This window comes from Hipposideros armiger, unplaced genomic scaffold (assembly GCF_001890085.2).
Source record: "Hipposideros armiger isolate ML-2016 unplaced genomic scaffold, ASM189008v1 scaffold_9, whole genome shotgun sequence".
Lineage (NCBI taxonomy): Eukaryota > Metazoa > Chordata > Mammalia > Chiroptera > Hipposideridae > Hipposideros > Hipposideros armiger.
The window spans coordinates 5,476,378-5,497,345 of record NW_017731359.1 but is presented as its reverse complement, the minus strand read 5'-3'; the positions used below and the strand labels follow the sequence as shown (position 1 = coordinate 5,497,345).

Genomic DNA, 20,968 nt, shown 5'->3' with positions numbered 1-20,968 from the left:
GCTCTGTAGGTTTGACAGTAGTAAACCAATGCTACAAATGTGGACCCTAGACCCTCGAAAGAAAGTGGCCTGTATACTCACATAATTTTGGCCCTTTCCCCCAGGTAGTATTACTCAAAGCCTGGAAGAAAGAAGTTCTTTTCAGCGATATTATGAAGCAGCAACTGTAGGCTGGAAATAGAGGACTCTGTGCTGTGCATTCACGCAACAGTTTGTTTCTGGCTTCCAAATCTCATTAGTTGGGGGAGGGAGTGGCTGTCTGCACTTAGATGTTCTCTGTGTATTGCATTTATATTGTAAGGCTTTCAGTAGGTGTTGGTGTGTAAATTAGTTGTTCCGACTGTGTTTTATTTTTGTTTCGTAGTCTCCTCTAAGCCATGACCTCATCCTTAACCTGACTCAGGACGGGATCAAACTACTGTTTGATGCTTTCAATCAGAGACTTAAGGTAACTATAAATGACAACTAAAGTTTCATGTCAGGCTGATATGTGTTGTTGTGAGATGTTTCTGAAATTCTTAAGTAGGAGTTGAGTCTGTGGTTCAGAGACCACCTCGATGTAGGGAACTGAAGCTATCTATGCCTGTTTCCCTAAAAAAAGGGAAGCTAGGGGTGGGGTGAGGTGGTTGGAAAGATTCTGAGGACTCCAGTCCCAGGCTCTAGAGATGAAGGGGAAAGAGTGTTGAGAATTTGGGGAACATGCTATGGAGACGGGGCTTTTATGTTGAATAGAAAAACAAGAAAAGGAGCTAAGTATTTGGCATAGATTATCCTGAGTCTTTAAAAAGGTACCAAAAATGGATCCCCTAACTACAGGATAGAACCAAAAGACTTTAGTCAGGTTTATGTATCTTGTTTTTTACTTCATTCTTGGGTCATACAGTATTACTTAAAAGATGAAAAATGGAACTGTTCTTCCTAAAATGCTTCCTAAAGAGCTTGGGGCTTAACACCACCAGCAATGAGTTGATTCTTTATCTCCTTTGAGGAAATGTAAACAAACAACTTGCTGATGTGAATGGGTTGTCCTAATTGGCGTTTAAGTGCAATGCCAGATTTACTAACACCTATTTCAGTCCAAGATGCTTTTAATACACTATTTACAAATGCCTGGGCGTCACAGGTGAGTCATGTGACATCAGACTCATGCCTCAGAGTCACATGTTGAATGTGGCTCTGGGCAGTGGCATGCCAAAGCTGTCATCCTGGTTAGCTTATGGAGTTGCCTTTCCAAAAAACTTGGGTACTTCCTAGCTCTCGACATCTCATTAAAGTTGGCTGCTGAAGAGACAGACAGAACATGGAAAAAGAATCTATATATGAAATGAGAATTCCTCATTTGTGATGGTTTTTCAGAAAGCAGAGTTTGATGTGAACATTCTTAGCCCCACTTCTTCCTTGCCTGTCCTTATGGACTCAGTCATCCTGTCTTCAATGACCCGAAGTTTCACACTGGGAAAAGGTAGAGGATGGTCTTCACTGTGGCTTCATCACAACAAATTGGGGGGAAATTTATCTGGAAACAACCTTTACAAAGAGTCATTTGCCCTTGACTTGATAGATCACTTTAGGGAACATAACTTTAAAAGGTTATGAAAAAAAAAAAAAAAGGTTTCGGAGAGGGTAATGTTGCCAGATGTTTATAGCAGAGCTTTTCATAGTAATGAAAAACTGGAAATAAGCTGGAAATAACCTAAGTGGACAACAAAAGGAGGTGGCTAGGCATCCCATCATAAAATCACAGCATGGTGAAAACAAAATCATATATTTAGTGAGACTTGGTATGTGTTAGGTGCGAGGCTTCCCATGCATTTCCTGATTTAATCCTAACAAGCCTGTGAGTGGCACTGTTTACCAGTGAGACAATGCAGAGACACAGGATAGTGGTCTGCCTGGTGCCAAGCTTTTAACCCTATATTGCCAGTGTGTGGTGACTGTCCACTGAGAGTTGGAATGGCTTAGGCTCAGTTGATGGGTATGAGAAATAAATGTAATAAAAGCTGAAGAAAATAGTGTGAGTACACGATGTAAAAATGTGAGGAATGGGAAGTACATTAGAATAGGAAAGGAAGTTAAGTAGAACCTTGTCTTCTGTCTTCTGTGTGGTCCCTATAAAAAAGGAGGGACTGGGACCCTGCCTGAGCTGCTGGAAACTGAGGAAGCCATCTCTCAGGTACCCTTGCTTGGTACCATGTTAGATCGGACCCATCTGCCTGCCCCTCCATCCAGGGGCTTCAGAATCTACCTGTACCTGATGCTGCAGTTCCCCATCCCCTCACTCCCTGCCTGTGAGCGAGCTCTGTGGAGTGAGGCTTCACAAGTCACAACCTTTACAGCCACCTGTCTTCCTTTTTTATCTTGGCTGCTGCCATGTCTCCTCCTCTCTGGTGAAATCAAGGCCTTTTCCAGCCCAGAGGGTAAAAAATCATGGACTTTAAATTTCCCCAGCTGTTTGTCCCTGTCGCCCAGTAAGCTCCGTAGATCAAAATCTGCTTGTTGATTTTTCTGGTGACATGAAGAATTCCAAGATGGTCAGCACTCTCGGTCCCTTGCCACAAGTGTCACCCTGTAATTAACTCTGTTCTGTTCTCTCATTGGGCAGGCAGGATTGAAGCACCTGTAAGAGTTGGTCTGAGCTGTGATAGATGGGTGACAGTGGCATAGGATGGATATCCTGGAAGCCCACCCCCACAGGGTGGATAGGGGGAAGCCCTTGAGGGGCCATGGGCTGGTCGTAGGAGTAGTGATCAGGAAGGCAAAGTGCCTGCCCCTGCTATACAAGCAGGGCTTCTGGCTGAAGGTTGAGGCCCTCTTCCAATATGGGGCCTTGGCCTCAGTGAAACGGAATACCAATTTGGCATGATAGACTGCCATGCCCAGGCTTTCTGAAGGGGACACTAGGTATCTTATGAATCACAGCAGTTTCCCTGCCCTTTCTTACATGACCTCTCTTGGCATCTATTTTCATGCTTTCAAGCTTCATGTTGCCCTTAGCAAGCTTCATACCAGTCAGACTCGCCTGATGTGTTGAGTACCTCCTCTTGGCAAACTAATGAGCCAGATCTTAAAGGGCTTAATTTAGTGGGACCTGTGAACACCATACACAAGTAGTATAGGAAAGGGTTGATTGAAGTGCTATGATGGCCAAGCAAAGGGAGCAATTCTTAGCAATAGGTAGGATCAGAATGGCTGCATTTTAGTTAAGAGATGTCTGTACAACTTGTGGTTCAGTGTTGTGATCTCTAAACAAAGTTAGAAACAAGGTCTGGCCAAGAATGTACTGCCTATTATGTCTGTTTCTGTGGCAATGCCAGATGCTCCTGTACCTAATACCCCACAGTCCCGACCAGGATGAGACCCAGATTGTCAGAGCAAACAGACGTTGAACCAGCTCTGCTTGTGCCTCTACAATGAGGGCCAGACCTCCCAGCTGAAGAATGATAGATGGTGCTCCAGGACCCAGCCAGCCATCCTGCTGGCTGCCAAACCCTCAACACCATTGGTATAGAGGACTTCATAGTGCTTATTACTTGACACCACTAGTGGCTGAGTGTTCAATACCTTTTCCTTTGTCTCTGCCCTTAGTTCTTGGCATTACATTCAAGGCTGCCCATTGTAATGCCAAGAGGCCAAAACTTCCCAAGGGTCCTAAGGTTTTCCAGGTTTAACCAGATGCCCTTCATTAGGGTTATATCTGAATATTGTCACAGTTGTCCTAAGTTAATGTAGTATGACTTGTTTTCTAGCAGGATAGACCTCCCTCCATCTTTTTGTTTTGTAAACCACAGTATTTTGAAGCTATTTTTGAAAGTGACTTGATTTGCGTTTTTATAATTCAGCAAAGTATGGAATAGAAAGAAGGGGTCTCAGTATCCAAGGTTACAACCTTAACAAGCTGCATGAATTTGTTTCTGTGGAGGGTGTCACTGTCCTATAGGGGTGGTATGTGCAGTCTTCTCTGTGACATGAGAACCTTGACCCAGAGTATCCACAGACATCTTTTGAACAAGCCACTGGAAGATGGGGAAGGAGAGGTTATGCTATGCGTGTGGTATGGGTTTTTGCTCCAAATTTAAAAGTGAGAACTAAAGGTAATGTGCAATGCTTCAGGAGAATTTCAGCTAGTGATAGATTTTTTTTCTTTACTATTTTATAAATGTCTTCTTAATCTTCAACTACAGAGCATTAACAACTCTTAAACATTTATTATTTATTATTTTTTTTTAGGTGATTGAAGTATATGACTTGACTAAAGTAAAGTTAAAATATTGGTGAGTTTTCTCCCCTGCTAGCATATGTCACAGGCTTGGTACAAGTGGGCTTTATCTACTACCCTCATTATATTAGTAAAGAAATCTCATCCCCAGTAGTTCTAGGATTACAGCCTGGTGCTATGATTTCCTCCGGTAGCCTCTAAGCCAGCGGTTCTCAACCTGTGGGTCGCGACCCCTTTGGGGGTCGAACGACCCTTTCACAGGGGTCGCCTAAGACTATCGGAAAACAAAAAGATATTTATATTACGATTCATAACAGTAGCAAAATTACAGTTATAGAGTAGCAACAAAAATAATTTTATGGTTGGGGGTTACCACAACATGAGGAACTGTATTAAGGGGTCGCGGCATTAGGAAGGTTGACAACTGCTGCTCTAAGCTTACGCACTTTCCAGGGGAAGAGAAGGAAACCTTATTAAGAACATGCTGTGTGTAAAACACTTCACATATATGTCAGCTTATTTAATCCTCACAACAAAACAGGACCTCGGCTCAGAGGTGATGTGACTGTCTCCTGGGTCATGGCTACCTTCCTCTTCAAAGCCTCTTTTGGCACCTCTTTATGCTTTCATGAGCGACAGAAGTGGGACAAGGTCTGACTCCGAGGCCTATGCTAAAGAAAATGCCAAAGGGACCAATATTTGGGGTCCAAAATCTGCTTTTTAGAATGAAAATGGGAATTGCCTGTATGATGCACAAATATTTGAGCTCTCATTATGGCAAGGCGCTGTTCTAGCATCTAGAATGCTCTTCTCAGTAAGCTTCCTTAATAGGCTTCCCTTTGAGAGGATGTGAAAGGGCCTAGTTTCTGGGGTTGGCTCAAGCAGCTTTTGTTAATAAAGGAGTGGATAAAATAAATGTATTAGCCCTGGCCTCTGCAGATTCTAGTTGTCTTTTGGTCTTGTTGGGGCCTTTATACTTCAATGCCTGGCTTCTCTTCACCCTCTTAAGAGTCAGCAGTGGTTAAGAGTGTAAAGCAGCCGTTCTCAACCTGTGGGTTGCGACCCCTTTGGGGGTCGAACGACCCTTTCACAGGGGTCGCTGGGTACTCACTCGTATGTGGGCGTATTTGCATGTGGGCCTGGAGACGGATAGAGGAGCGGTGTCTCGGTTCCTAAGACCATTGAAAATATGTGTTTTCTGATGGTTTTAGGCGACCCCTGTGAAAGGTTGAGAACTGCTGGTATAAGGTCTAGAGTAAGGCTGCCCTGGGTTTGAGTTATGGCTTCATCATTTTATTACCTCTGAGACCTTGGACAAGTCACTTAACCTCTTGAGCTTGTTTTCTCATCGAAATGAAACCGATAATGTGGCTGCTGGGTTAAGAAGATTGCATGAGATAATGCTAGTAAAGGATTTAGCACCATCCTGGTTAAAAAGAGGTGTTCCATAAATGATACGAATTTTTAAAAAATTATTCTTAACCTTTAAGCATTCTCCTTAAAGTCATAAATGCCTTATTTTCATGCTCATCATCTGAAATCATATGCCCCTCTTTACTCCCAAGCCCATCCCCCAGGTGTTTTTCCTTTGCATGGGATCCATCCCTCCCCCACCCACCTACACCCATTCACCCAGTTCATCGGCCTGTTAAGAAAACAGGCTGGCTTGCTTGGCTACACCCTTCTTTTAAGATGTTCACCCTTTTTTTTTTTTTTTTTTTTTTTAAAGATTTTTATTGGGGAATTGGGGGGATGGGAACAGTGCTGGGGAACTGAGGGAAGGGGAACAGACAAGTTGTTGTCATTTTTGTTCTTCAATCTCGTTGTGGAGGATGTTGCTTCACTGGCCCAAGTTGGCACCGTCATTGCGCTCTTCCCTGGTGAGGCAGATCAGGCGCCGGCTTCTGGACGGCCGCTCACTGCGGCTGCTGGCCGCTCACGCTGGCTGCTGGCTACACACGGTAGCCCATGGCAACCCACGGTACCCCATGGCAACCCACTGCCACAGGGGCTGCAGCCTACGCCGTCGCCGGCAACTCAAGGCAGCCCAGCTCCAGGTTGAGCTGTTGTTCAGCATCTTAGCTGTGGAGGGCAGTGTCACTGGCCCTCATATGTGGGATCCGAACCGGGGCCCTCTGGCATCCCAAGCGAGTTCTTAACCATCGCGCCACTCGGCCGGCCCAAGATGTTCACCCTTTTAAGAAAGTTCCTTTTTCAAGCCAAACCACTAGTAGGCATCCTGGGAAAACACAGTGAGACTTTCTATTCCTATGGCTACTCTTTATCCAGGTCTGAATGCCGTAGGGTTAAGACTGGATTTATTTCCTTCTGAACTGCCTTGTGGCCACATGTCTTGGGAGGCCCTAGAGCAGCGGTTCTCAACCTTTCACAGGGGACGCCGAAGACCATCGGAAAACACATATTTTCGATGGTCTTAGGAACCAAGACACCACTCCTCGATCCGTCTCCACCCACATGCAGATACGCCCACATAGGAGTACCCGGCGACCCCTGTGAAAGGGTCGTTCGACCCCCAAAGGGGTCACGACCCATAGGTTGAGAATCACTGCCCTAGAGGTTCAGTTCTGTACACCAGCCTCAGGAGAATTGACTTGTTCCGACCTCAATTGTCTCTTATTAAAAATTTTTTAATTAAGTTTTTATTTTGATATAATTGTAGACTCCCTGCCTGTGTTTTAAGAATAACTCTTCCAGTCACCATCTCCAATGATCTATGAGCCTATTCTGCAAAGCCTGGTATTAAAAAGTATCTTTGTTTTTCAGTGGAGTACATTTTAACTCTCAGGCCATAGCTCCCACCATTGAGCAGATAGACCAGTCTTTCGGTGCAACTCATCCTGGAGGTAAGCCAAGTCCATCTGATTCCTCTGGTCATCTGTGGCAGCCCATAATGATAAACCTGGCAAGTGGTACCATCCCAGCCACAACCCCCTGAAGCCAGGTTCCTATAGGATATGGGGGTTGGTACTTGGGTGTGATGTAAAGCTCTTCCCCGCAATAGGTCAGTTCAGAAATGAGACATAAGAAAGGTATTGCCAGTCATGCCTCCTTGCCAGGCTAGTTTGTGTTTGCCACATCTGATGCCATTCAACCTTGTCATTTTCTTCTCCCCACTCCCACAGTATACAACTCTGCTGAGCAGCTCTTCCACCTCAACTTCAGAGGACTGTCTTTCTCTTTTCAATTAGACTCGTGGACAGAGGCTCCCAAGTACGAGGTTAGCCCTTCCCTTCTCCTGGTATTTGCTGCCCAGTGTCCAGGTGATATGGGTCAGCAGTCAGTGCCATGAAGGGAGGCTGTCCTTGTCTCTGAGGTCTCCAGGGGCTAAGGGGATAGAGTCGGTAGGGTTGACAGGAAGAACAAAGCCCAAGCTGGCATTCCCAGAAAGAGGGCACTTACTACTGCAGAGGTCAAACTCACTTGTCAGAGATAAATGCCTTGCTTTAAAACTCCTAATCACTGTATCACTGTGGTTTTTTTCAATGGGCTACTATTTGGAGAGTTCATCCTAGATTTGTAGTTACCTGTTGCTTTTAGCAAAATGTTTCATTCACCCTTAGAGTTATGAAATGATATCTTTTTGTAAGGCTTACATTTTATTAAAGGAGGCATTACTGCATTTTCTCTCTGATGAAAGAAAGAAAAACTAAGTCAAATTAAAAATGAACTTGCATGGTTGGGGTGAAGTTATTGACTTAGAGCCAGATTTGACTATGTGCTTTGACCTGGCCAGTTCTTGAAGACCATGAGTGCTGGGAAATGCCAAAGCCTGAATCACATGGCTTGCTGTGTGCCCTTAATAAAATTTTTGTCTTGTGTTTGTAGCCCAATTTTGCCCATGGTCTAGCTTCTCTCCAGATACCCCATGGAGCAACTGTGAAACGAATGTACATCTACAGTGGAAATAGCCTACAGGATACCAAGTACGTGTCAGGGAGCACGAGCTTCATGCTAAGGCCAGTGGGCTCCCTGGGAGGGAAGGCAAAGCCTGTGTTTATTCTGTGCCTGCCCCCAGGGCTCCCGTGATGCCCCTGAGCTGTTTCCTGGGCAATGTGTATGCTGAGAGTGTAGATGTTCTTCGAGATGGAACTGGACCCTCAGGTTTACGACTTCGCTTACTTGCCGCAGGTCAGTTACTGGCTTTGGGGTGGTAGATGCCTCCTTATATCCATATTGAAGCTGTCTAAAATCACACGTGCTTAGAGATAGTTGGTGGAAGACAAATGATGCACATATTTATGATTAAAGCTTTCATTTAAATTTGTAAAGGGACAAGACATAGTCTTATCAGCACATCTTAATAAATAACAGCACTACTTTTCTCAGCGTGTGCATAAGCCTTCTGTCTGCTTATGTAACTTTGCAGTGGTTCCCAAGCTGTTTCCTGGAGATACACCTTGTGGGCTGCAGTGTTGTCTGTTCACTACCCTTTATGCCCAGTTCTCAGAGTTGACTGACAGGAGGGACTTGTTTTATTGTGGTTTGGCCACACCCTGCTGAGAGTTTTGCTAACCTTAATAAAAAGAATTGCTGCCTTCAGTAACTAGTCTCTCCAGGATGCATGCTTCATTTTGTGGTTTCTTGTGCCTGGCCAGTCTCAGCTACTCTGAACGTTGGATCCTGCTTAATGGACAGGGGTATCCAGTGTGGAGTTTGCCTCCATAAAGATGGCCTAGGAGCCAACACAGAGGTTATATATGCCTTCACGGAACTTATACTCTAGCCAGAGTTTGTTCATAAGTTAGGGTCTTGCTTCAGTCTCTGGACATTGTTTCTTAACTGTTAAGAATCTGGCATATAAACTGAACTCACTGCCCTGAACAATTAGACAATTCACAACCTCCAGGTTAGAAATTTCTTAAAATGTGATTGTTTAGCCAAGGCAGAATACCAGCCACTTAAAGGAGTGTTGCACTTGAGCTATAGTTTTTGAAAGAATTGAGATGTAACAGCAAAGTCAAGTAATTTAGGGTCTGTCTTCTCCAAAGGATGTCTGGTTGAAACAGGATAGTCAAGGGTGGCGCAGCTACCGCAGATGACAGCAGGAGGAGTCTGTTTGGGGGTGGGGGGTGGGTCTCAGCCAATTCTGACTGCTACCCCTATACAGCACACTCCTAACAGTCACATCTCACTGCTTACAGGGTCACTGGGGAAAACACTTCATTAAGTCAGGGCCTCACTGAGTTATTGTCCAAACCAATACTTATCGATAGTTTCCTTTGGCAAGCTGAAGAGTAGCTTGTCTCAACCAACTCATTTCTCCCTGTTTCCTTATGGCTACAGTCATGTTCTTAACACAGAAAGTCAGTTCCACTTTCTTGGTCCCTGCAATAATTTATAGGAAGACTTATTCCAGGGAATGAGAAACTAAAATAGTCTCCTAAAACTAAAGGTAATTTTACCTGGGTAGGCTTCAAGCAGAGTGAGACGAGAGAAAGCTTTGCTCGCCTGTGAAGGATGCCTTCCCTGTAGCCCCATCCGGACATTCATAAATATCTGTCACCTGGAGACTGGGCACACAGTCCAGCTTGACAGGACTTTGGTGGGTTCCAGACTTGCTAAGATGCAAATTTATGGACAGAGGTTAATGTGGTCTCTGCTTTGCCCAGGACCTAGTTGATTTAAACAGCCTTTGTTTGACATTCCATGTATATGTGCTGTGAATAAAGACTCTTGGGTTAGTTGGAGAATTCAGCACCTAGTTATTTCAGATTTTGGATCCCTGAAGTCTTCTGTATGTAACAAATGGATTGTTATCTATGAAAGGGCCTTGTCAACTCTAAAGCCATGTGCAGAGTAAGGTCATGTTGGTGGTTATCATGGTACCAGGAATCTGATTTTTGGCTTGGTGGGAGCTAAACCTTTTGTCTTTCCATCCACAGAATGGAGGAAATTTTACTATCAGTGTGTCTGTTGCTATTCCACAACCACCAGTGTGTGTGTGTGTGTGTGTGTGTGTGTGTGTGTGTGTGTGTGTGTAACTGGAACCATTTGTAAAATGTGTTAGACAAACCCAAGGTTTAAAGATTCTTCCCAAAGAAGAAACTTTTGACAAGTCAGGTTTTTTCATTCTCCTACTTTTCCTGGTTTGTCTCTTGAGTATTAGTGTGCCTGTCAGGTGTTTGTAGAATTAGAGAGTGCGATAATAGGTGCTTCACTCTTGGCTCTTAATAGAGTGGCCTTTAGGTCCAATCTCTTATTGGGTTACCATTGAGAAGTATCTCTTAAAGTACATACTTTGTATCTTATCAGGCCCTAGAAAGTGGCAAGAGATAATAGCACCCCATTATATACTTGCATAGCACCTATGCTGCTATTTATTGTACCTCAGCTGTGTGTGATGATCTGATTGGGATCTTCACCATGCCATAACTCCCATGTATGCAGAGACTGCACCTATTTTGCTCACCATTGTTTCCTCAGCATCTAGCAAAGTGTCCTAGCCCATGGGGTCAATAAGTAAATATTTGGTGAGTGAATGTCATTTTTGTGGGATTGAGTGAATCTCTGGCATTATTTTGAGTAGATGTGATCTTGGGTAGCATCTCAAAGCCTGGGAACCTGATATTTCTGCTTGCATATAGTCTTGCCCCTCAGCCAGACCTGATAATGCAGTATGCAGCCAGTAGCCTTTGGGGCCCCCAGGGCCCTGGGCTTCAGGGTCTCAGGCCCTGACCGGGAACCTGAGTACCTCTCCCTTGTTCTCTGCAGGTTGTGGACCTGGCCTATTAGCAGATGCCAAGATGCGGGTATTTGAACGTTCGGTGTATTTTGGTGATTCTTGCCAAGATGTTCTTAGCATGCTTGGTTCTCCACATAAAGTCTTCTATAAGTCAGAAGACAAGGTAAGGGAAATGTGTTAATAAAACAATTTAATTTTTTTTAATCAACATTAATTTAATATTAAGTTGGTACAAACTATTTGCTATTTTCCCATAGAACCTGTTCTGTTAAAGCAGTTGGAGAAGTAAATTGAAAGCTCTTTTCTGACCCCTGTTGGTCAGACTGTCTTGCCTTTCCTTGGACACCAGGGCCCAGTCTGTAGTCAGCCACAGCTGGCTGTATTGGTTGGCACCAGCAGCTGGGACTCCCACACTCTTGTTTACCCAACAGCTTAATGTCATACAAGAAACACAATTTGTAGACTTCCTTTTAACCCAAGAACTGTATTAAGGGGCTAGATTTTAATTCATTGTTATTTTTTCCCCAATAGATGAAAATTCATTCTCCTTCCCCTCATAAGCAAGTTCCATCCAAGTGCAATGACTACTTTTTTAACTACTTCACTCTTGGAGTGGTAAGTTATGATTCCTTAGGGAAGCGTTTCATTTCTGTGTGGGTGGGCATTGTACCTGGGCACATCTGTGTGTACAAATGCAGCTATCACTGCCTGGCAGCGGAGAACCTAGCCCCATCTGGCTTTGCCCGATGTTGTCTTACGTTGGTACCCTAATGTGGACCTTTGCTGCCACCAGGATTGCTGAGATACACAGTGTTTCTGGTATGGTTTGACTTCTTTTCTGACAGAAACATGCTCCACAGGTGGAGGCTTTGGGAATCATTCAGGTTAAGATGTTTTGGGAACTGCCCTTTTATAGAGCATAGGACCCTCTCTGGAATCACAAAATAGGGAGACTAAAAAGGCTCAAAAACAGTGGGAGTGTGCTTATGTATTTTTAGGGGATCACCCCAGAGGCTTTGCTGCAGCCCTATGCTCTGAACCAAGGGTATTGAATGGAGCTGATGGTCACCATCATTGCTGACAGACCAGCTGGTAGATGGGTTGCTTTCGTTAGAAATGATTGTATAAACACTACACTAGCAAGATACATCTCAAGGCAGGGCTGACCCGAACCTCTGAGCTTTCTAGGGCCTCAGGTCTTGAGGCAGCAAAGAAAGGGTAGATTCCAGAGCGGGGGGAAAGAGACTGGGTCTGCCTTTGTGGGAAAGACCAAATAGGAGCCAGAGCAGTGGGGGAGCCTCAATGGGATCATAAACTCTTGAGGGTAGGGTAGTGCTGGGACGGAATGGCACTGTTATAAGCTGAACCTCTTTTGAGTTCGGGAGCCAGCGATGATAGGTGGCAGGGAAGATGGAGCAAATGGACTAGCCCTAATAGGACTTAGTGTGGAGGGGTGGAGTCAGGAATCTTGGGGCCACAGGCTCGAATACCGGAAAGGGTGTGTGGGATAGGAGGAAGTGTTCAATAGACACCATCAAATCCAGGTCTGAGTCCTAGCGAAAGGCTGGACCTTCAGTTCCGGGGGTTGCTAACTCCCATAGACTTCCATAGTGGCCTGATGGAAAACAGAGGGTCTAGCAGGTTATAGCATTCAGAATAGCCAGGTGCCTTGAACCCCTTGAGACAGATGTCCCTTGAATCTTCTTGGTAGCCTTTAAGCCAAAATCTGTGCTCAGATTTTTTTATCAGGTCCTTATCAGGAAAGATCTCCCTGATCTGTTTGAGTTCCTAAGCAGTAAGAGCTGTAGCCCCCTGTGCCTGCTGGAACTGCTGGTCCAAGATTTAGAATGGGGAGACCTGTGGATAGTTGGGTACCTCCCTCCCTGAATATATCCAGTTAAGGCTTCTTGGCCTTAGCTGTAGCCTTGATTTGTTGCCTGGGAGGAAGCTGTTGCCTTCAGGCTCCCCATTGTGGAGTGGGTGTCTCCATGTTGGACATGCCCTTGGAAAGTCTTCTGTACTGCCTCGGTAACTTTCCCTACTTGAGAATCCTTGTTTTCTACCCCAGGACATCCTTTTTGATGCGAATACACACAAAGTGAAGAAGTTTGTCCTTCACACCAATTACCCTGGGCATTATAATTTTAACATGTGAGTATACCTGTATGTGCCCCTCTGAGAAGTGAGCTTTAGGATGAAAATCCCTAGGAAAGAGCTTAGGGCTTTGCAGTTCACTAATTTATCCGTATCTTAGTTCTTGTTGTTTCATGGGAAGTGAATATTTCTTGAGTGTTTGTTCCGTTCCTGGTAGTGTCCAATACCTTACATCTCTCCGTCTGTACCCATTTTAACAAATAGGGAAATAGATTCAGAAAGCTTGGTGTCTTGTCCAAGGTGTTAAGTCTTCAGAGCCCTGAGCCATGCCCTTTTCTGTTGAACTCCAGTGCCTAAATCTGGCCTCCCCCAGTGAATGCTGTGTCAGACCCAGTGCTAGGGCTTTGGTCAGGTGTCCTTGATTCTGTTTTTCCTGGGTTGCAAGGTTTAGATGTGAGGATAGTTAGGCCTCCCAGGAGGCCTAGCCTTTACCCATCTGCCTTCTCTCTGTAGTTATCACCGTTGTGAGTTCAAGATCCCACTAGCCATAAAGAAAGGTGAGTGGTGAATGTCTTCAAGGTAAGGAAAGGGTGTGGGGGTTAGTCATGATGAGAAGGAACAAGTGATCCAAGCAGAGAGGATGGTAGTGATTGGGTTTGTGGAGTCCGCCCTCATCTCCTCCCAGCTGAGCTCTTTGTTCTGGGGGATGCACTATTCTTGATCTGTAGTCTCCTGGAGGCCCTCAAGGTCATTTCCTGTGACCATGGGATTACTGGTCTCTGAGGGAAGAGTTTCCTACCTACAGATGATCATCGAGGTGCTCCCAGCCCAGCCTTGTGACTGTTGTCCTCAGCTGGTTGGTGTAGCTCACATCTGACTGACTTCCTGTGTAGCCCCCACTCTCTTCCATTCAGGAACTCTAAAAAACAGCCTATCTATCCTTCCTCCGTATTCCAACCCCAGTGCAAAGGGTGGTCAGGTCTGGATTCTGCCTAGGGTTGGGGTCACAGGTGGACTGGGCCAGCTGTCAACCACCCCATGTTCTCATTTCAGAAAACGCAGATGGTCAGACAGAAACATGCACGACCTATAGCAAGGTGAGCTCCTATTTTCCCACCAGGTGCAGCCTGAAAATGAGGTGGGCATGAGCCTGCCAGCAGCCTGGGGCCCATGTCCTCTGGGCCAGCCATTGGTCACAGGCATGGTCAGGTCCCTGCTAACCCCCTGCCGCCTCCGTCCCTCTTGCAGTGGGACAATATTCAGGAGCTCCTGGGTCACCCTGTGGAGAAACCTGTTGTCCTGCATAGGTGAGTGTGGGAGGTTGCTGTCTCTGACCACCCCAGCTAGCTCCTCATGGCCCAGAAGGCCCAGGGAAGCCTGACAATAGGTATTGTCACAGACATACTTCCTGCCCACCACCCTGCACATTAGGACTGGGCCTGCTGTTCCGCATGTTTACCTGCACCAGAGATTGCCCACTGGGGATAACTTCCCCCTCCCCCATCTACTTCCAATTATGGAGGCCCTTTCACCCCTAGTTATTTAGAAAGGGAGGCAGTTTTGACTGGCTACCCTGGGTTCTTTTTTTCCCATCAAAGTGGCTACCTGTTGTAGTCCACAGGCCAATACCCAATACCTATTGCCATGTTGCCTGGGGCTCCCCCTCCCTCCTGACTTCTCACCACCCCAGTCCAATTGCGCAGTAACTTTCTGTGCCCTGTTGGGCTGTGTAGGATTCAGAGCGGAGTAAGACCTATTGCTACCGCTAGGATCTCAAGGGCCTGTGTGGGACATAGAGACCATTTGCCAATAGTCCCCATCCCAAAAGGGACAGGTTGTTTTGCCTGGCTTTGGCCTCTGTCTGCCCCTCTAATTATGGCTTTCCCTGCCTTAGGTCCTCTTCCCCAAACAACACCAATCCATTTGGCTCCACATTCTGCTTTGGTCTTCAACGGATGATCTTTGAGGTAAGACTTGGGGACTGGGGCCAGTGGTCATGGCAAAGACATGCAAATCATTGAGAGAGATTGGGGAGGACCTAATGGCCCTGCTGAGCAGGTTAATCCTTCCCCATCAACTGTCTGGTGAGAACCTGGCCTACCCAATTAACAGTGAGGGTTCAGAAATTATGTTAGAGAAATTCAGGGTCACGGAAGCTAAAGCAGTGGTCTGTGCAGTGGTCTATATCTAACAAGATAAGAGGTAATGGGGATCCCACATTTGTATCTAAAAACAGTACAGCAGGGAAGGGAGGCACAAGGCAAATGGGGCTCATCCCAGGGGTGTTGGGGGCCTTTGAATGTCATGCCAATGAATGCTGTGGGCTGCCCCTGTTTTCCTTTCTGGATGCCATAGCTTCAGCAGGCCCCTAAGAGGTCCAGAAGAACTGGGCAAAAGGGAGTGTGAAGTTTAGGTATCCCGTGAGGCACAGGCAGATGCTTGGGCAGAGAGGCCCCCTAGCATGAGTTGGGATACTGAGGGTCTGCCCAACCTTGCGTGCAGGTGTACTGTACACACAAACCTCCCAACACCTGTGCACAGAACCTGCCTCGGGTCCCTTTTCTGCAGTCACAGCCCCAGTGTTGATCCCACTGTTGGTTTTGTGGGTCTGATTGCCTGCCCTGCCTACACCCTTTCTACTCCTCCCCTTTGACTTGCTGTCCTCTTCTCACACCAGGTCATGCAGAATAACCACATTGCCTCGGTGACCCTGTATGGCCCCCCCAGGCCTGGTGCCCATCTGAGAACAGCAGAGCTCCCCTAGGACATCACCACCCATGCCCCTCTGCCCCGTGGAACTGTGCATCACATCCTTGGCAGGCCTTCATGTGCCACCCTGTGGGTTTTATTGGACACCTTGCCAGTGTTGAAGGGCTGTTGTGATGTTCTGAGGTGGGGCTCAGGCTGGGTGCTCTGTCATGGGGTAAGAGGCCCAGATATTCCTCTGTCTGTCCTCAGCCTGCTGTGCTGGTGCGAACAGGGGACACAGACTGCAAAGAGAAGCACAAACTCTGAGCCTTGATACCTGGACCCAGGATCTCTCGACTAACACGTAAAGAGGCAGAGTTCTGTCTCCCCTGTCCTACACATATTGGAAAACTTGGGACTCTGTGGCTGAGGACACAGGCACCCAAGATGAGGACAGGGTCCTGCCTTTGGCCCAACATTGCCACATGACCCTTAAGGCAAGCAGGTAGCATGTCCATAGTACTTGGTTGCGACTTTTGCACTACTACATCCACTTTAGTTACTTGATGAGCTGGCTGTGGCCAAGGTGGCCCACCTGCCCTTCCCTGTTCCTTTCTTGCACGAGCTCCCTGCCAGGCCCAGTAGGCACACCCAGCTGGTTGAAACACAGCTTTCTACCATCCAGGTTACATACCCACCTGGTTCCCACCCGTCTTGGAGTCAGCCTTCAAGGTCACCTGTGCCCGCTGTGCCCCAAGCTGACCGGCAGGGCTGCATGTTTCCATCCTGTTTGCCTCTTTTATTTAATGCCAAAGTTTCAGCCAAAGACATCTTCCTCCTCTTGTTGTGTTTCACCATTCTGTTCTGCACTGTGGGCTGGCTCCCCTGCCCCATCCCTGGGCAGTGTCCCCTAGCCTGGCCCATGTATGGCTCAAGGCCTCTGGGGACTCAAGGAGAGCTGGGCCGCTCAGTCTCTTCATGGGTCTTGCTAAGAAAAGTAGCATATGTGCTTTAAAAATAATAACCTTTTGAAAAGAATTGAAAAGAGAAATGTATAATTTTATCCCATTTTTAATATTTTGGTCTAGCAACTTGTGATACATAGATGACAATTTTGTGAGTTTTTCAAATGTGTGTACAGATTTTTGTAAATATGACTCTTTTGTAATTAACTCATGTACAGCCTCATCCTGTATAGTTTAACAAATGAATGTGCAGGGGGCCTGCCCCGGGCTTCTTTGTGGTTCTTGGGGCTACAGCCAGGCTTGTGTGGCACTCCCATGACCTTGTGATTGACTCGTGTCTTCCCATTTGGACTGTGGCCTGGCCAGAGACCCCCGCACATCCCACTGTTGGGTAAGCCAGGACTATTCTCATCCCCTGGAATGGGGGAACCTTCCTCATGCTCTGCCCATACCCCTCTTCCAATAAAGACCTATCCCCTCAGCAACAGCTCACCATGTGCCGTTGCTGGGATGTTTGTACTAAAATTTGATTTTTTTTTCTTTAAGAATGGGATAATGTATAGTGGAGTCATTTTTAGAGAGGAGGTTCCTTGGCTCCTCTGAAGGGGGCAGCACAGCCTCCAGTAGGAGACTGGCATAGTTGTGTGGGTATAGGCCATTGTGCCAAGTGTAGTTGGAGGTGGGGAAAGACTTGAGGGAGGACCACGCGTGGTTGTCCCTCTGTGCCTTCATCCCTAGTGTTCCACCAGCCAAACCAGGGCCCAGGACAGGGTGGCTCCAAGAAAGACCTCAAAAGGAGAAGATCTCAAGACCTTAACAGTACTGAAAATTCAATTTGGAGGAACAGGTGGGAAGCAATCCCTACTTTCAAACAGTTTTGACAGAATGCCTGCCAATTCCATGAAGGCTGAAGCCAGGTCCCTACACCTGTGGGGACCTGCATGTGTCTGCATCATCTTAGGGGTTCCAAACCAAGCAGTGTAGTCAGATTCCATGACCCCCACCACCACCTACTTAGTACTGGAACTTAGGACAGAACATGTCCCACTGCTTGACAAAGAGCCTGCTGCTCCACTACCTCAGCACTGGCTATCTCTAAGTATTGTCATTAGATGATTCCTGACCAGCTCCTAGTAGGGACAAAAGGAGCCAGGCTCAATCTTCATTCCCTGAGAGCCTTTGGAAGCAGACACCTGGCAATCTGGAGCTGTATCCCAAATTCTGCCAATTTCTGGGGAACAACCACATTACACCGCAATAACCCACCTGAGAAACCTACTCTTCAAACTCCAATCCTGGGTCTGCATGAGGGGATCTTGGGGCTGTGGTAGGTGGCTAGGAGCCCCACTGGAAGGGGCCCATGGCCACAGGTCCCCGATGTGCACAGGCTGGCCCATGAGGCCCGTTCAGCATGTGCCACATAAGCCAGATGTCAGCAGCTGAGAGCCCATGCACTACAACCAGCTCACGGTAAAAGCAGGGGTCGAAGGTGCGCAGGTGTGGCGCGGCTGAAGGCTGAGGGATGCCAAAGGTGCGGAAAGCAGGATGAGGCTCAGGTGTGAGCCGCAGGCGCTGCAGACACATGCCCAGAAAGACATCGTCAATGGGAAAGAGCTCAACCTGCGCGCAGGCGTCAGACAGGCGGCGCAGCGTGGCCCCAGAAAACACGAAACCACCGCCACCTGCATAGGCCGGATAGACGGGCAGGCCGTACACAGCCTCTGGAATGTAGTACTTGCTGGCTCGCACGCGGATTGGCCGCGCCTGTACGATCACGTCACCAGCAAGCAGGTCGTGCGCGGGGTCCCTTGGCGCCAAGAACTCCAGCAGGTTTCCCACGTGCACGAAGACGTCAGCGTCACCCTTGAAAACGAAGCGCACGTCGGGACAGTAGGCCGAGGCCCAGGCCAGAAAGTGGATCTCCTTGAGCGTTAGGTTGAAAAAAGTGTCATCGAAGGCCCAGAGCAGTATGTCCGCGTACGTACGGCTCTCGGCACTCAGCAGGGCACGCCAGTGCGTTTGTGTGCGTGCCCCGTCTGAGCCTGCTCCCCTGGGCACGCCTAGCAAGAACACACGGCGCACGAGTGCCCCCTGCACGTGACCTTCAGCACCCCACGTCTGGCGCACGGCTTGGCGCCGTTCAAAGTCCGCCGCCACTGACTTGACGGCGATAAGTAGGTCGGGCCCCCTGGCCGGTGCTCCATCGCCTAGGCACTTGTGCGGCTGGTTAATGAGCAGCGGGAAGCGCCGCTGGTCCTTGGCGCGCAGATAGCGGCCAAAGTCAAAGGGTCCGGTAGGCGTGGGCAGCTCTGGCGTGTCCTCTTCGTAGACCTGCAGGGCTGCGCCCTTGTCTGGTTCCTGGAATAAGTGGAGCCGAGGGGTAGGCCCCAGCGCTGCCCTCCCTGGCTCTCGTGGCGCACCGGTCGTCAGGGCCGCGCCATCGCGCTGCGCATAGAGCAGAAGACCGAGGGCGGCGCCCAGGAGCAATGTGAGCGACGCGTCCCCGCGTAGACGCAGCCTCCGCTTCATGTCCGTGTGGCCGCAGCCCGCGCCCCCTGCAAAGAGACTCGGCGGCTCGCGATGTGGAAGCCAGACGCAGATAGGGGCTTCCAGCCCCGCCCCCCAGGGGAGGGTGCCACATCCTGGTAGTCTCCAACTACTGGCCGTTCATCCCCCTCCGGTGTCTTCTTACTCTAGGCCCTGACTCCCCACCCCCATCAGCAAGGGCAACCTAAAAGGGCAAAAGTTCCCCAAGTAGCCAACTCCCACCCCCTCAGCTCAGGCCCAGGACCGTGCCCCAAGGGCAAGGAAACGCGGAGCCTCAGTCCCATCCTCCGCCCGCCTTCCCCGTGCTGAGACCGAATCATTTCCACCCATTCCTACCCACCACGTCTGTCCTTGGGATCCTGACACGCTCGACCCTTGGGAGCGGCGCAGCCCCAGACGCCGGGGCCTCCAGGGTTCAGCACAAGGTCCCAAGGGCGGCCATGGACAGGGCCTGGGCCAAATGCAGCGTTGGCAGGAAGGGGGGCTGGAGCAGCTGCCACGTGACCCTCCAGCTGTGCAAGCCCAGACAGCTGGAGCTCAGCTCCACCCCGGCGCGGCAGGGAGCGCTGTGTCCGAGTGAGGACTAATCTCTGAATGGGATCCTTATAGGCAACTCTTTCTGGGAAGGCGGAGCGCTGTGTCTGAGTGAGAACTAATCTCTCAGTGGGATCCTTATGGGCAACTCTCTGGGAAGGCCCCATGAGGTGGGTTCTGGTCTCCCTACAGGCTCAAACTCCCCAAATCTTCCTTTGGGAGGAGGTGGGCAGGAAGAAGCAATAACCTCTGATTAGGCTTCCCACCCCCACCCCTGCCCCTGCTTCTCTGGAGCAGGGGCAGGGTCTGGGCAGGCAGGAGCCCCAGGACAGGCTGGTCCCAAATCCCTAGGGCCCAGTGTCCTAGTCATCCACCTGGCCACTATCGCAGTCCATCCTTGGAAGCGCCTTCCCTCAGCTCATCAGGATCTCTGGTTCCACCAGGCAGGACCCATAAACTACTACTGAGCTAAGTGACTTGCCCAGGATCATACAGGCAGAAGGTAAGAGCACTGCCTCAGGTCTTCTGGAATTCAGCCCTGGACTCTTTCTTCTATTCTCCCTTGCCCCTGTCCCCATCCATCCACTGGGACACAGGACAGGGGGCCAACCCTGTGTGCTTTAACTTTACAGGTGAGCCCTTCAGTCTGTCTCTCCAGAGGCAGTTCTGAGGCCCGTTGACCCTAGTGTCTCACACCAGCATAGCCTCCTTGCAGGTAGAAACAACCAAGCCTGGGCCACTGAAGGCCAGACTGGGAGACTCCTGAAGTTGGCCAGTGAGCAAAGGGTTTGATCTGGGACCCAGGCAGGCAGAGAGGTGCTCTGGAGATTGAGGGTCCAATCCTTGCCTAGCTCTGCTGCCAACTCTCTTCCTGGAACTCAGAGCTTCCAGTCCCAAACCATGCAGTGGGGCCTGGAGTAGACAATCCTCCATCCTGCCCCAGAGTTTGAGGGCATGCTACAGGAACCAGCACTGCCACCCAGGCCCATCCTCTTTCCAGTGGCTATGCCTACTCCTTCTGACAACTTCTTCCCACCAATGTTCTCCCCTAAAAAGCAAACCCTGGGCCGGCAGAGTGGAGTGTTGGTTAAGAGTTGGCTTAAGGGCCGACCGAGTGGTGTGATGGTTAAGAACTCGCTTGGGACGCCAGAGGGCCCTGGTTCGGATCCCACATATGAGGGCCAGTGACACTGCCCTCCACAGCTAAGATGCTGAACAACA

At 48.5% G+C, this 20,968-nt stretch overlaps 2 protein-coding genes across 5 annotated transcripts in view; one reads left to right on the top strand and one right to left on the bottom strand.

Annotated features, from left to right (window-relative positions):
- The window catches only part of PHAF1 (phagophore assembly factor 1), a 26,823-nt gene extending 9,632 nt beyond the window's left edge, over nucleotides 1–17,191 (top strand). For 3 of the 4 annotated variants that reach the window (XM_019656253.1, XM_019656262.1, XM_019656269.1), the window contains exons 4-17: nucleotides 365–448; nucleotides 4,228–4,271; nucleotides 7,001–7,080; nucleotides 7,360–7,454; nucleotides 8,063–8,160; nucleotides 8,253–8,365; nucleotides 10,949–11,082; nucleotides 11,451–11,534; nucleotides 12,988–13,070; nucleotides 13,527–13,570; nucleotides 14,067–14,110; nucleotides 14,262–14,320; nucleotides 14,908–14,980; nucleotides 15,691–17,189. In XM_019656253.1, the coding sequence (XP_019511798.1) occupies nucleotides 365–448; nucleotides 4,228–4,271; nucleotides 7,001–7,080; nucleotides 7,360–7,454; nucleotides 8,063–8,160; nucleotides 8,253–8,365; nucleotides 10,949–11,082; nucleotides 11,451–11,534; nucleotides 12,988–13,070; nucleotides 13,527–13,570; nucleotides 14,067–14,110; nucleotides 14,262–14,320; nucleotides 14,908–14,980; nucleotides 15,691–15,777 (1,122 nt within the window). In that variant the 3' untranslated portion in view covers nucleotides 15,778–17,189. Of the gene's footprint in view, nucleotides 1–364; nucleotides 449–4,227; nucleotides 4,272–7,000; nucleotides 7,081–7,359; nucleotides 7,455–8,062; nucleotides 8,161–8,252; nucleotides 8,366–10,948; nucleotides 11,083–11,450; nucleotides 11,535–12,987; nucleotides 13,071–13,526; nucleotides 13,571–14,066; nucleotides 14,111–14,261; nucleotides 14,321–14,907; nucleotides 14,981–15,690 lie in introns of all 4 variants that reach the window. The other variant, XM_019656275.1, reaches the window with a different exon arrangement.
- On the bottom strand, nucleotides 16,173–20,878 carry B3GNT9 (UDP-GlcNAc:betaGal beta-1,3-N-acetylglucosaminyltransferase 9). The gene is made up of 2 exons (XM_019656239.1): nucleotides 19,554–20,878; nucleotides 16,173–19,221 (listed from the first exon to the last, which is right to left on the bottom strand). Exons 1-2 carry the CDS (start codon nucleotides 19,912–19,914, stop codon nucleotides 18,002–18,004), a joined length of 1,581 nt encoding a protein of 526 aa, XP_019511784.1. The 5' UTR covers nucleotides 19,915–20,878; the 3' UTR covers nucleotides 16,173–18,001.
- Between the last annotated feature and the right edge of the window lie 90 nt (nucleotides 20,879–20,968).

Coding starts and splice junctions, on each gene's coding strand:
- B3GNT9 (XM_019656239.1), bottom strand. CDS start 19,914: ATGGGGCCTTCCCAGAGAGTTGCCCATAAGGATCCCACTGAGAGATTA. Junction 19,222..19,553: donor GGATCCCAAGGACAGACGTG/GTGGGTAGGAAT, acceptor GTCTCTTTGCAG/GGGGCGCGGGCTGCGGCCAC.